This window comes from Gobius niger, assembly GCF_951799975.1.
Source record: "Gobius niger genome assembly, chromosome: 15".
Classification (NCBI taxonomy): Eukaryota; Metazoa; Chordata; class Actinopteri; order Gobiiformes; family Gobiidae; genus Gobius; species Gobius niger.
The window spans coordinates 28,789,075-28,802,456 of NC_136866.1; the positions used below are offsets into that span (position 1 = coordinate 28,789,075).

A 13,382-nucleotide genomic window follows, 5' to 3' on the forward strand; every position below is an offset into this window, starting at 1 on the left:
CAGTGCAGTGTGGAAAAACTGTTCCTTTAAAAAGGATGTTTCTCCTTAAGCCGCTTTGTATCCGGTTTGGAAGTTTGCTTTTGGTTCTGTCCAAACTCATCCCTACATTTGTTAACACGTCTCAGTTTATCGGCAGGTTTCACGACTCACCGGGTCACTGTTCTGGTTCAGCCCTGGTTTAGTCACTTTTCAGTTTAGTCCTGGTTCTGTCCTGGGGGAGGAGGAGGAGGAGCTTCCCTCTGTCTCGCTGTGATAAAGTCCCTCAGAAACATCGAGTGGAGGTTTATCTGAGCTCCACCAAACGAGCTTCTCACGGCCCATTACCCCTTTACCCTCGGCCATCTGCCCCCTCACCCACTCCCCCCCCCTGAGTAAATAATGACAGTCTTTGTGATTTACATATATGTGGCTCACAGTCCTTTAGAGTCTGGGTAATACATTACGTGTAGCACTACAAACCTGCAGTGTTCATTTTGACAACATGTTTTAATTTAGTTTTAGTCTTTTGACTAAAATGTAATGTCATTTTAGTCGAGATTTAGCCAAAAAAATCTTTTCAATTTTACTTTTAGTCGACTAAACTTGCATGTCAATTTAGTCGACTAAAACTAAGACTAATTTAGTCGACTTTGCATTGATAATATTCATCATAATCATGTTTAATCTCTTAACTCCCGCCTGAACCGAGAGCATTTTCTCCAGTTCAGCTTTACCCAAATCCTGTAGGCCAGTGTAACGCCTCATTTGAAAGCTAAGATCTACAAAAGTCATCTAAATGGATCTTTTTCCTCATGTCATCAGATTTTTTTCATCACTTTTTAGTTGGGCAGTCATCTCATTTTTGTCAAATTTTCATGACTTTTTTGTCCCTTTTTTGCCAAATTATTCGCATTTTTTCGTCAAATTCTTATGACTTTTTTGTCAATTTTTTCTAAATTTTCCGTCAAATTTTTCTCACTTTTTTGTCAATTTTTCGTCAGTTTTTTCTCACTTTTTTCACATTTTCATCCTTGTTTTCATCTCAGTTTTGTTGCTCTTTTCACACCCTTTTTATCCCCAGAAGCTTTTGGATTGGGGTAAAGCTGGAGAAAAAGTGCTGGGTTCAGGTGGGAGTTAAGGGGTTAATCTTGAACCTCTGCTTCACGGAGCTGCTCCACATGATAAAGCTCAGAGCGGCTCCAATAGCAGAGAATTTACCTGATATGAGGCTCTTTCAGACTCTCATTTGTAGTTTAGTAGTAGTAGTAGTAGTAGTAGTAGTAGTAGTAGTAGTAGTAGTAGATGATTTTAGTCTCTCCCTTTCATTTTTATTTAGTCTTATTTTAGTCGACTAAGATATCTAGACATTTAAGTCATAGTTTTAGTCTCATGAGAAACTTTTAATTTAGTTTTAGTCCAATGTGTGTGTGTGTGTTTCCGCAGCACGTTCCCCGAGGGCAAGGCGGACTTCCAGGGCCTGGATCTGCCGAACGGCGCGGTGGAGCTGAAGCGGCCGGTCCGGTCCCACTGCCACCGCCACGCGCCGCACAGCGAGGAGGGCGGAGACAAACTGCAGGCCAAGAACAAGCTCATCATCGCGTCCGGAGTCTGCCTCGTCTTCATGATCGGCGAGGTCATAGGTGCGTCTTCGCCTCCTCCTCGTCGTTTCAGTCCAAGTGACGATCGGTGACGCTGGGGGGTGAGGAGCTCGGTTACCCGGGAGGAGCTCGGAGTAGAGTCGCTGCTCCTTCACGTCGAAAGGAGCAGCTGAGGTGGCTCGGGCATGTCCTAGTGGTACATTTTCTGTTATAGCTGCTGATCCGTTTGAGGTACTGAGCTCATCTTGGGCTTAATGTGAAGCGAATGAGTTGGGGCAGTTTTCTATTTACATTTGAAAAGGTAAAGATAAACACAAAAGACAATAATGCACTCATTTGTGAAGCGCTTTTCTTATCTATGTGACATTTATTTAGCATTTTTGTAGATATATTGTTTAATATATGGAAAAAGAAAAAGCTAAAGCCCAAAACTGTCATATTCCTTCGTTCCTCATCATGTCAGCTTTCTTTGTTCTAAATTTAAATAATCTGTGACTCTGTATGTGACCACAGCAGTACTTTGGATAGAATCACAAAGTTCCGTCTGAAGCCTGTCCCGTTAAAAAGTTTTTTGGGGTCCCACAGCCGAACGGGGCCGAGTTGCAATGGGGGGTCCCCACTGGTAATGACCCAGGATAGACTCTATTGAAAGATACTAGTTTGGAAAAGGTAGCAAAAATGTGCCTGAGGAGGAGGTCTGGCTCCCGGACTATTGTGGAAGGAGGTCTCGTGGAAGGCCCAGGATACGCTGGTGGGACGGTGTCTCCGAGCTGGCCTGGTGTCGCCTCGGGGTCAGAACAGCTGGAGGAGGTGTGGCCTCGGGGTCAGAACATCTGGAGGAGGTGTGGCCTCGGGGTCAGAACAGCTGGAGGAGGTGTGTGTGGATCGGGAAGTCTGGGCATCTCTGCTGAGACGCTGCCCCCGCGACCCGAGAAGAAGAAAATGATACAATAATACATCATTTCGGTGACAGATAAATTAAAATATGTAAAAACTGAAGCTGCTTTGTGGACTTTGCATGTTCTCCATGTGTCTGGTGAGAGCCTGATTTCAAAACGAGAACACAGAGAGAGAAATTTCAAAAGTTAACAATTCAACCTCTTAACTCTCGCCTGAACCGAGAACCTCACGTCATCAGAATTTTTTTTTCCATCATTTTTTGTCATTTATGTAACTTTTTTGTCATTTTTCGTCAATTTTGTATCACATTTTTTGTCATTTTTTTGTCACATCTTTACTTTTTTTTTTGGTCAAATTTGTATCAAATTTTTGTATTTTTTTGTCACGTTTTTGTCATTTTTTGTCACATTTTTATCCATTTTTTGTCACATTTTTGTATTTTTTTGGTCAAATTTGATCAAATTTTCGTCATTTTTTTGTACATTTCTTGGGACATTTTTGTGACATTTTTACCACTTTTTCATAAATTTTTCGTCACTTTTTTGTCAATGTTTTCTCACTTTTTTGTCACATTTCCATCATTGTTTTCGTTGCTATTTTCACAGCTTTTTTCCAGAAGCTTTTGGACTGGGGTAAAGCCAAACTGGAGAAAATGTGCTCGGTTCAGGTGGGAGTTAAGGGGTTAAAGGGACTATACCGAGTTTAAAAATGTTAAAACTAAGTATTTTGTTCCTCCATGTCCTAATGTTAGAATGAGCTCAGACCTGTTCACCACAACTGCCTCTAGAATCCTGCACTGTCACTCAGAGAGTGTCGTCATGCATGAGCTTAATATAGAAGCTGCAGTTACACGTATGACCTGAGGAGGCAGTAGTGAGTAATAACATTCAATAATACATCATTTATTCAGCGTGTGAAACATTTAAACGTACAGACTCTGCGGCGTTCAGGAGGTCCCTTGGTCCGCCTGATGCTGAAGTGACCTCTCTCTCCTCAGGGGGGTACCTGGCCCACAGTCTGGCCATCATGACGGACGCCGCCCACCTCCTCACGGACTTCGGCAGCATGATGGTGTCCCTGTTCTCCCTGTGGATCTCCTCCAGACCCCCCACCAAGACCGTCACCTACGGGTGGCACCGCTCAGGTACCACAGCGTCGCCATAGAAACGCGGGGGCGGGCTCCGGCGCGTGTGCGTGGGTGACGTGTGAGGTTCTGGTGTCCGCAGAGATCCTGGGGGCGTTCATCTCGGTGGTGTCCATCTGGGTGGTGACGGGCGTGCTGGTGTTCCTCGCCGTGGAGCGGATCGTGAGGAACGACTACGACATCAACGGACACGTGATGCTGGTGACGTCGGGCTGCGCCGTGCTGGTCAACATCATGTGAGTGACAGGGTGAGGGGGCGGGGCCTGGGGAAGGAGCTCCTCCAGTCACGGGGCGAGGGGGCGGGGCCTGGAGAAGGTGCTCCTCCAGTCACAGAGCGAGGGGGTGGGGCCTGGAGAAGGTGCTCCTCCAGTCACAGAGGGAGGAGGCGGGGCCTGGAGAAGGTGCTCCTCCAGTCACAGGGCGAGGGGGCGGGGCCTGGAGAAGGAGCTCCTCCAGTCACAGAGGGAGGAGGCGGGGCCTGGAGAAGGTGCTCCTCCAGTCACAGGGCGAGGGGGCGGGGCCTGGAGAAGGAGCTCCTCCATTCACAGAGTGAGGGGGCGGGACCTGGAGAAGGAGCTCCTCCAGACACAGAGGGAGGAGGCGGGGCCTGGAGAAGGAGCTCCTCCAGTCACAGAGCGAGGGGGCGGGGCCTGGGGAAGGTGCTCCTCCAGTCACAGAGCGAGGGGGCGGGGCCTGGAGAAGGTGCTCCTCCAGTCACAGAGCGAGGGGGCGGGGCCTGGAGAAGGAGCTCCTCCATTCACAGAGTGAGGGGGCGGGACCTGGAGAAGGAGCTCCTCCAGTCACAGGGCGAGGGGGCGGGGCCTGGAGAAGGAGCTCCTCCATTCACAGAGTGAGGGGGCGGGGCCTGGAGAAGGAGCTCCTCCAGTCACAGAGCGAGGGGGCGGGGCCTGGAGAAGGAGCTCCTCCATTCACAGAGTGAGGGGGCGGGACCTGGAGAAGGAGCTCCTCCAGTCACAGGGCGAGGGGGCGGGGCCTGGAGAAGGAGCTCCTCCATTCACAGAGTGAGGGGGCGGGGCCTGGAGAAGGAGCTCCTCCAGTCACAGGGCGAGGGGGCGGGGCCTGGACAAGGTGCTCCTCCAGTCACAGGGCGAGGGGGCGGGGCCTGGGGAAGGTGCTCCTCCAGTCACAGAGCGAGGGGGCGGGGCCTGGAGAAGGAGCTCCTCCAGTCACAGGGCGAGGGGGCGGGGCCTGGGGAAGGTGCTCCTCCAGTCACAGAGTGAGGGGGCGGGGCCTGGGGAAGGAGCTCCTCCATTCACAGAGCGAGGGGGCGGGGCCTGGAGAAGGAGCTCCTCCAGTCACAGAGCGAGGGGGCGGGGCCTGGAGAAGGTGCTCTCAGTCGTTCAGGAGTTCTCCTCTCTCCACAGTGTGTATGTGTAGGCTCTCAGTCGTTCAGGAGTTCTCCTCTCTCCGCAGTATGTGTGTGTAGGCTCTCAGTCGTTCAGGAGCCGTCCTCTCTCCGCAGTATGTGTGTGTAGGCTCTCAGTCGTTCAGGAGCCGTCCTCTCTCTGCAGTGTGTATGTGTAGGCTCTCAGTCGTTCAGGAGTTCTCCTCTCTCCGCAGTATGTGTGTGTAGGCTCTCAGTCGTTCAGGAGCCGTCCTCTCTCCACAGTGTGTATGTGTAGGCTCTCAGTCGTTCAGGAGCGTCCTCTCTCTGCAGAATGTATGTGTAGGCTCTCAGTCGTTCAGGAGCGTCCTCTCTCTGCAGAATGTATGTGTAGGCTCTCAGTCGTTCAGGAGCCGTCCTCTCTCCGCAGAATGGCGTACATCCTGCACCACTCCACGTCGTTCCACGCTCACGGCAGCGGTTACCATCAGATCGACGAGAGCGGCCAGAGCCCCGCCCCCGCGCACACAGGCCACTCCCACACGCTGCTGAGCGGACACAGCAACACGAGCGTCCGCGCCGCCTTCATCCACGTGCTGGGAGACCTGCTGCAGAGCGTCGGAGTCCTGGTGGCCGCCATCGTCATCTACTTCAGGGTAAATACAAACGTACTGCAGGAAAGACTTCATTTATTGTATATTTGAAGTACTCTAAAGTATTTCTCGTGCCTGTCTTTGCAGCCGGAGTATAAAGTGGCCGACCCGATCTGCACGTTTCTGTTCTCGGCCTTCGTCCTGTGCACGACCATCACCATCCTCAGAGACGTGTTCAGGATCCTCATGGAGGGTCGGCTTTCCCAACACTTTCCTAACACTTTCCTAACACTTTACCAACACTTTACCAACACTTTACCAACACTTTACCAACACTTTACCAACACTTTACCAACACTTTACTAACACTTTACTAACACTTAAAGAGGGGGTATTCTGCTTTTTTCAGTCACATAGCACCAGTCTATATCACACTACAGTGATGACCAAACCTTCTGTTGGTCTGTAACTGCAGTAAATTAGAATAACTGCCTTGTATAAAATGTCTCTCTCAAAATGGCTGTAGTGAATGTCTTGAAATAGGCCTCTGTCTCTTTAAGAACCTCTGAGCCTTTCCGACACGCCCCCTCCACACGCTGTCTGTGGCATCAGTGGGGAGGGGGCTCTGCTGAGGAGCAGTGGTTGGTTACTCGGCTGGTGACGAAAGCTCGGAGGCGTCTCCAGGAGGTGGGGGCGTTCCTAGGAGGACTCAGGCAAACCTATCCCTAAAATGGCCGCCATCAGAGTTTTAACAGATTACTCAGAAATACGTGAATGTGCCAAGGCAACACTTCAGCCATGTTTTTAATGAGGGAGTGACAGAATAACATGATGTAAAGCTTGAAAAAGTCCATTTTGCATAATACCCCCCCTTTAAGGGAGAAATGACATAATGTTTGAGTGGATTTGTTCTGGTCTTAGATGAGATAAAACCTCTAGTCCTAGTTATTCTCTTAATTCAAATAATTTTGTGTCAAATCAAGTGAAAAACAATTATTTGTCTGATTTCAAGTTGGGTTTTATTCCTGTTCCATTGGCGCTATAGCTTTTGGGCCAGATCTTGTGACTGTTTACAGATTACTCAAAAATATGTGAATGTGCCAAGGCAACACTTCAGGCATGTTTTTAATGAGGGAACGACATAATAACATGATGTAAAGCTTGAAAAAGTCCATTTTGCATAATACCCCTTCTTTAAGAAAAATCTTAAACATTTTTTTTTCTACAAAAAAAATTTGAAAAAAATGTATATACGTATTTTTTTTCCCTTTTTTGTTTTTGGGCTAAAACTGTGAAAAACAAAATTGGGGGAAAAATTGTTTTTTTCTGCCCTTTTGTAGTGTGTTCAGGAACCGCTGAGAGAGTGAGACCAAACCACTTTCAAAATAATCTGAATCGGTGCATTTACGAATATAAATATACATTTAAAGGATAGTCTTTTCAATACCAGCATCGGGTATCGGGCCGATACCACATGCTTGTACTCATTCATGAGGTCCCGATACCAGAAACCGATACCATTTGACGTGCGGCCGGCGCACCTACGAGGCGCAGCTACGAGGCGCAGCTACGAGGCGCAGCTACGAGGCGCAGCTCTCAGCTGAGGAGAGAAGAAGCAACAAACTGGAGAATTCTTTAGTGTAAATACAATAATCCACATAGAGCTGACTTTATTACAGACTGCGCTCTCTAAATCAGAGTCTGAGCTGGATTTAACCAGAGCTAAATGTTGTTAGAGCTGCAGCGTCTGCAGTGTTTACAACATACAGGCTAACGATGCTAACTCGCGGCTAGCAGTTTTGGCCATTCTGACGCCGTTTTATGCCCAGGGGTTTATTCATCTGATAAACTAAGCGACTAAAAAGTCCTCAGAAAATCCAAATTAAAGACATACAGCATGTTTATATTGAGGAAAATGACCTGCAGCAACGAGAAAATCTACAAGAGCTGAAGTAAAGACGAAAAGAGACCATTTAAGTAACATCTCAATACTATTGTTAAATACAAATACATAAATGAATAAAGCACAGGCATTGGGAGCTTTAGGACATGGGCTTTTCTGTCTATGATGGACAGAGCAATACAAATAAAAAAATATATTGAATGAAAATAAAATAAATAAATAAATGGCATCAGCACAATTCTAATATAACTGCTCTTCAATGTGTCGCCTACTTTACTTAAGGAAATGTACATGAGTAAATGAACTAATTACAAACCAATCTGCTGTGAAAAAAGTAAGAATGTTGAAGAAAATGCCTTGTACTCGTATCGGTATTCGGTATCGGCGAGTACTTAAATCAATCGGTTTTAGAAAAAGTGGTATCGGTGCATCCCTCGGCAAAACATTAGAATAAAGAGTTCTGAAACGTCCTTCTCTTTCCAAAATGGAAGTTATTTTCTCAGACCTGAGGTGAGTATTCAAAGCGTTGCGATAAATGATTTCCGTTTTTTTACGTTTGGTCACAGCTCCCCCTTCAAAGTGAACACGTGCCAGAGGAGGACGTCCTCAGGGTTAGATGTTCATTTGACCCGTCTGACCTGTTTGAGCGAGGGTGTGTGTGTGTGTGTGTGTGTGTGTGTGTGTGTGTGTGTGTGTGTGTGTGTGTGTGTGTGTTTGTATGGGGGGGTGAACAGCTGAATGGTGCCGGGGGCCGAGCACTGATCCGTGTAGCCCCACAGGTCACACACTGCACATGAGGAGGTCACAGTGATGGAAACATCTGCAGCACATTTACATACGAGCCCTTAAAGGGATGTTTCAGGATTTTTGACACAGGGCCTCATTTCCTCGTTATCCAGAGTGTTGCTGATTTCTGGAGATATTTTTTTTGTAATTCATGCAGTTCTTATATTTGAAGAGTTTCGTGGCGCTAGGCTAATGCAAGGCTAGTGCATTTCTATGGTATCAGCTAGCCTGCATTAAAAACAGTGTGACCCGCTCCACAGAGCACCTGAGGCAAATCACTTATAACACCAGACTAACCATATAAATGTCTGTGTCCATAGAATCATGTTTGGAATATAACTGACCTGCATCACATGAATGATCGCATTTTGAGGGACTATTTTCTAGCAGATCACTCCGCCACAGCGTAGCTTATACAACCACGAAGCTGCTGCTCAAATATAACTTATTTTAAATTACTCTACAGACGCAGACATTTATATGGTTGGTCTGGCGTTATAAGTGATTTGCCTCAGGTGCTCTGTGGAGTGGGTCACACTGTTTTTAATGCAGGCTAGCTGATACCATAGACATGCACTAGCCTAGCACTAGCCTAGCGCCACGAAACTCTTCAAACATTAGAACTGCATGAATTACAAAAAAATATCTCCAGAAATCAGCAACACTCTGGATAACTAGGAAATGAGGCCCTATGTCAAACATCCTGAAATATCCCTTTAAAGACTAAAACGTGCTGCTGAATGTGTGTTTGTGTAACTCTGTGTTTCCTTTAGGTTCCCCCAAAGACATCCAGTACAACTCGGTGAAGGAGGTGCTGCAGGCGGTGAAGGCGGTGAAGTCCGTGCACTGTCTGCACCTGTGGGGGCTGACGGTGGGGCAGGCGCTGGTCTCCGTGCACCTCGCCATCGGTACAAACACTTCTGATTACTGTTACTTTTTAACCCCGGGCTGACCCTCTCACACAGCTCGGAGACAGTCGTGGCTTCTGTCCGAACAGTGAGTGGTCAGGGGTCAGGGGTCAGGGTGCACATTCGGACACAGCCACAGTCTTATTTTGAAACCTGCCACATTCATCTGATCATTTTTCTCATTGTCTTCCCTTGTGGACGCATTCGTGAGACAGTCATGTGACTTTAGTTCAAGGGTAGGCAACGTCAGGCCCGGGGGCCAAAACCGGCCCTCCATCATCAAACTCTGGCCCTCGAGATGATTTTGAGAAATATTGTTAAAGTACTCTAGAAATGTGAAAAATACTGTCAATTCCTTAAAATGTCATAGCAGAGCAGCCTTTTAGGCCATAATCCTGTTAGAATAATCATCTAAAGGAAGAAATGACTTAAATCTACTTGAATTAAGAGATTAAATCTAAAGTTTGAGGAGATTTGGTCTGGCTTTAAAGCAGATTAACCCTTTAAAGGAATAGGCCACCGTTTTTACATACTGAGATATGTTCTTACCTCACTTTAGTCGAGTTAATATATCCCCGTCTGGTCTTTGTCCGTGTGCTCTGTCACGCAAACGGAGCACATACGCAGCCTCTCCCACATGTCACATAGCTCCAAAAAAGCTCACGATAGAAGCTACCAAGCTCTTCCACGTGTTCCCTATTTAAATAAAGTTACGTGAAGTGTTTTCATGCAAAGTATATTTACACAGAAATGTAACGTGTCGATTTTATAAGCAGATAAAAAGGGGGACTATATTGTGAGGCGTAATGATACGAGGAGCAAAACGTCCGCGTAGTAACTCCTAAAGACTTCCCCCCCGCTCACTTCCGTCAATAACCTTTAGTATGTGCTCCGTTTGCGTGACAGAGCGCACGGACAAAGACCAGACGGGGATATATTAACTCGTCTAAGGTTAGGTAAGAACATATCTCAGTATGTAAAAACGGTGGCCAATTCCTTTAACTCCCACCTGAACCGAGCACATTTTCTCCAGTTTGGCTTTACCCCAGTCCAAAAGCTTCTGGAAAAAAGCTGTGAAAATAGCAACAAGACTGAGACGAAAACAATGATGAAAAAGAGGCAAAAATGTCACAAGAAATTGACAAAAATTGGACGAAAAAATGTCAAAAAAAATGACAAAAATGTGACAAAATGTGACAAAAAAACTTGCAAAAAATGACAAAAATTTGATTAAAAAAATTGACGAAAAATTGAAAATTGAAAAATTGATACAAATTTGACAAAAACATTACAAAAATGTGACAAAAATGTGATAAAAATGACCAAAAAAATGACAAAAATGTGATAAAAAATGGCCGAAAAAGTTACAAAAATGAGTTGAATACCCAACAAAAAAATGATGGAAAAAAAATCTGATGACGTGAGGGAAAAGATCCTCTCGGTTCAGGCGGGAGTTAAGAGGTTAAGATCATTTATCTAATTTAAGATGGACATTTCCCAGTGTATATGATGTACAACACTGGCATATGTAGAAAGTGATGCTTTACTTCAACTGGTCCGGCCCTTGGTCTTTTGACGATGAAGAAAACCGGCTCCACCGAGAGAACCTGCCTCCCCCTGGTTTAGTTCATCTGTGGTGAGAGAGAAGACGCCGGACTTTGTGACAGTTTTTGTTTCATGTGGATAGGTCTAAACGTTACAGAGATATTAACCGTAAACCAAGTCCACGTGTCGTAGTGATGTTTGACCTGTACTTTCTCTGTTCCGCCAGAGGGGGGCGCCGACTCTCAGGCCGTCCTGAGCGAAGCCACAGACCTGCTCCACAACAAGTTCGGCTTCTACAGCATCACCGTCCAAGTGGAGGCCTTCACCGACGACATGAGCCACTGCTGCCTCTGCCAGGACCCGCAGGACTGAGCCGGGACCCGCGGGACTGAGCCGGGACCCGCGGGACTGAACCGGGACCCGCGGGACTGAGCCGGGACCCGCGGGACTGAACCAGGACCCGCGGGACTGAACCAGGACCCGCGGGACTGAACCAGGACCCGCGGGACTGATCCAGGACCCGCGGGACTGAACCAGGACCCGCGGGACTGATCCAGGACCCGCGGGACTGAACCGGGACCCGCGGGACTGAGCCGGGACCCGCGGAACTGAGCCAGGACCCGCGGGACTGAACCAGGACCCGCGGGACTGAACCAGGACCCGCGGGACTGAACCAGGACCCGCGGGACTGATCCAGGACCCGCGGGACTGAACCAGGACCCGCAGGACTGAATCAGGACCCGCGGGACTGAGCCAGGACCCGCGGGACTGAACCAGGACCCGTGGGACTGAACCAGGACCCGCAGGACTGAACCAGGACCGGCTCGACTGAACCAGGACCGGCTCGACTGAACCGGCGACTGCACCACCAGGACTGAACCAGGCAGGGTTTCCACAGGGTACAAAGCAGCCAAAATTAAGGCCTTTAAAGGATTCCAACGGCCACTAAATCTAAATTTCTTGAAAAATAATGACATTTCTCAACAACCTTTTTCACTCTCGTTCATAGAAGAAACAACATGGTCCAAAAACAAATTCAACTCCAGGTTCACTGTCTTAAAGCGCCATCTTGTCCGAGATAAGAAAAAATACTTCTGTGCTTGAAATATGGGAATTTGTGCTGATTTTGAGCAGGTTTGGATTTCAGAAAGATTTGAAAGATGAAATGCTGGAATACACATTACTGAAGGAAAAAAAGACAGCGATAAAAACCTTTGTGAGCCGTGATTAAAACAATGTGGACAAAAGCTGCCATTTGGTGGAGTCGAAGTAGAAACTAGAGGAAAGAAGCAGCTAAAAGACAAAAGATGAAGTTAAGCAACATGCTAATGTTACGCTAACATCAGCTAAAGTTGTGCTAACAGCGGTTAAATGATATCACGGGCAAAATCACCCTTTTCAACAGCGGCAGGATGTTGTGAAAGATCAGCGGCTTGATCTTGTGTCGGAGACGATAGCATGACATTTTGTGCTCAGTAGAAGCACTTTGTGATCTTGCCACTCCAGACTTAGCGCATTTAAGTGGGTGGAGACACACATTTTCCTCCAATCAGATCGACTCCGCGTCCAGGAGAGTGGTTGTGTGGGAGTGGGGGGTGAACATGTGCTTTTGTTTTGCTTCGCGCCAAGTGCGGGCCGATCCGCGCCACAGCGGACGCTGTAGCTGTTTTTCTCTCGAGACGTGAACATGGTTTAGCTCACGATGGGTAAATAAAGTTTTTAGTTTGACCTGTGAGAGCCTAAGGCTTAAGAAAGAACGCAAGACAGCGCAATGTAAAGGAGGAAGTGAATGTCAGCCGTGTTTCCATCAGTGCAGTCGCCTCCTCTTGTGACGCCCCCTCACAGGTGGCGGAGGCGAATGGCACATATAGCTCCGCCCCGTGCGCCGCCACAAGATCTGGCCCTAAATCGGTTTTAGGGAGGGCGGTCCTCTCTACTCTGGCCAATCAGAGCTCAGTCCGTTCACGGACAGGGGGTCGGTCCCAAAATGCATGCCTGGTCAGCCCGGTTTGGCCTGGGCAGTGGAGACGCTCGCCTGTCATGGTAAACCAGGCCTGGTCTGGGCTGGGTGGGACCTGCCAGTGGAAACACTCCATAAGTGGCTGTTCATGGGCTGGGCAGACTCCCATGCCCAATGGCGATGTTATCTACAACCACCTCTATCCTCCAACCAGACTCTCTCCATGGCCAGGAAGGGCCGAGCAAAGGGGGAGGGGGTTGAACATGTGCTGTGCGCACCACAGCCCCTGCACATCTCTTTCTCTCAGGTCATCACTGGACACAGACGGTGTTTAACTTAGAGTGAGATAAATACAGTTTTTAGTTTGACCTGATAGAGCTTTTAAAAGCCTAAAAATGAACTCGAGGCAGCGCCATGTAAACGTGGAAAAGATGCAAGGCTGCCAAAGGAAACAAACTACGCCTCAGTCGACCTCTTTTTTTATAAGCCACGCCCTCTGGCCAGTCAGGCACACAGAGCAACAGCTGTGCACATAAGATGACAGTCTCGTTTGAGGAAACGCTGTCCTTGCGCCAGGCGGAAGATCGAAGAAGTGTTTGTGTCTTATTGTATTATGAAGATTGTCCAAGCCTGCGCAAAATCAGCAGAAATTATCTGAATCCAAACACATTTGACAGAGGTTTTCACGATTGTTCCTCCACTACTTTTCTTACACAACGTT

The 13,382-nt window shown here is 47.6% G+C and overlaps 1 protein-coding gene across 1 annotated transcript in view; it reads left to right on the forward strand.

Moving 5' to 3' along the window:
* Positions 1-11,073, forward strand: part of slc30a2 (solute carrier family 30 member 2) — a gene marked incomplete at its 3' end in the record, with an annotated part of 23,494 nt that extends 12,421 nt beyond the window's left edge. Inside the window, exons 2-8 of the mRNA XM_079572786.1 lie at positions 1,423-1,619; positions 3,475-3,621; positions 3,704-3,857; positions 5,397-5,622; positions 5,707-5,812; positions 9,022-9,156; positions 10,928-11,073. Coding sequence (XP_079428912.1) covers positions 1,423-1,619; positions 3,475-3,621; positions 3,704-3,857; positions 5,397-5,622; positions 5,707-5,812; positions 9,022-9,156; positions 10,928-11,073 — 1,111 coding nt within the window. The remainder of the gene's footprint in view (positions 1-1,422; positions 1,620-3,474; positions 3,622-3,703; positions 3,858-5,396; positions 5,623-5,706; positions 5,813-9,021; positions 9,157-10,927) is intronic.
* Positions 11,074-13,382: the final 2,309 nt, after the last annotated feature.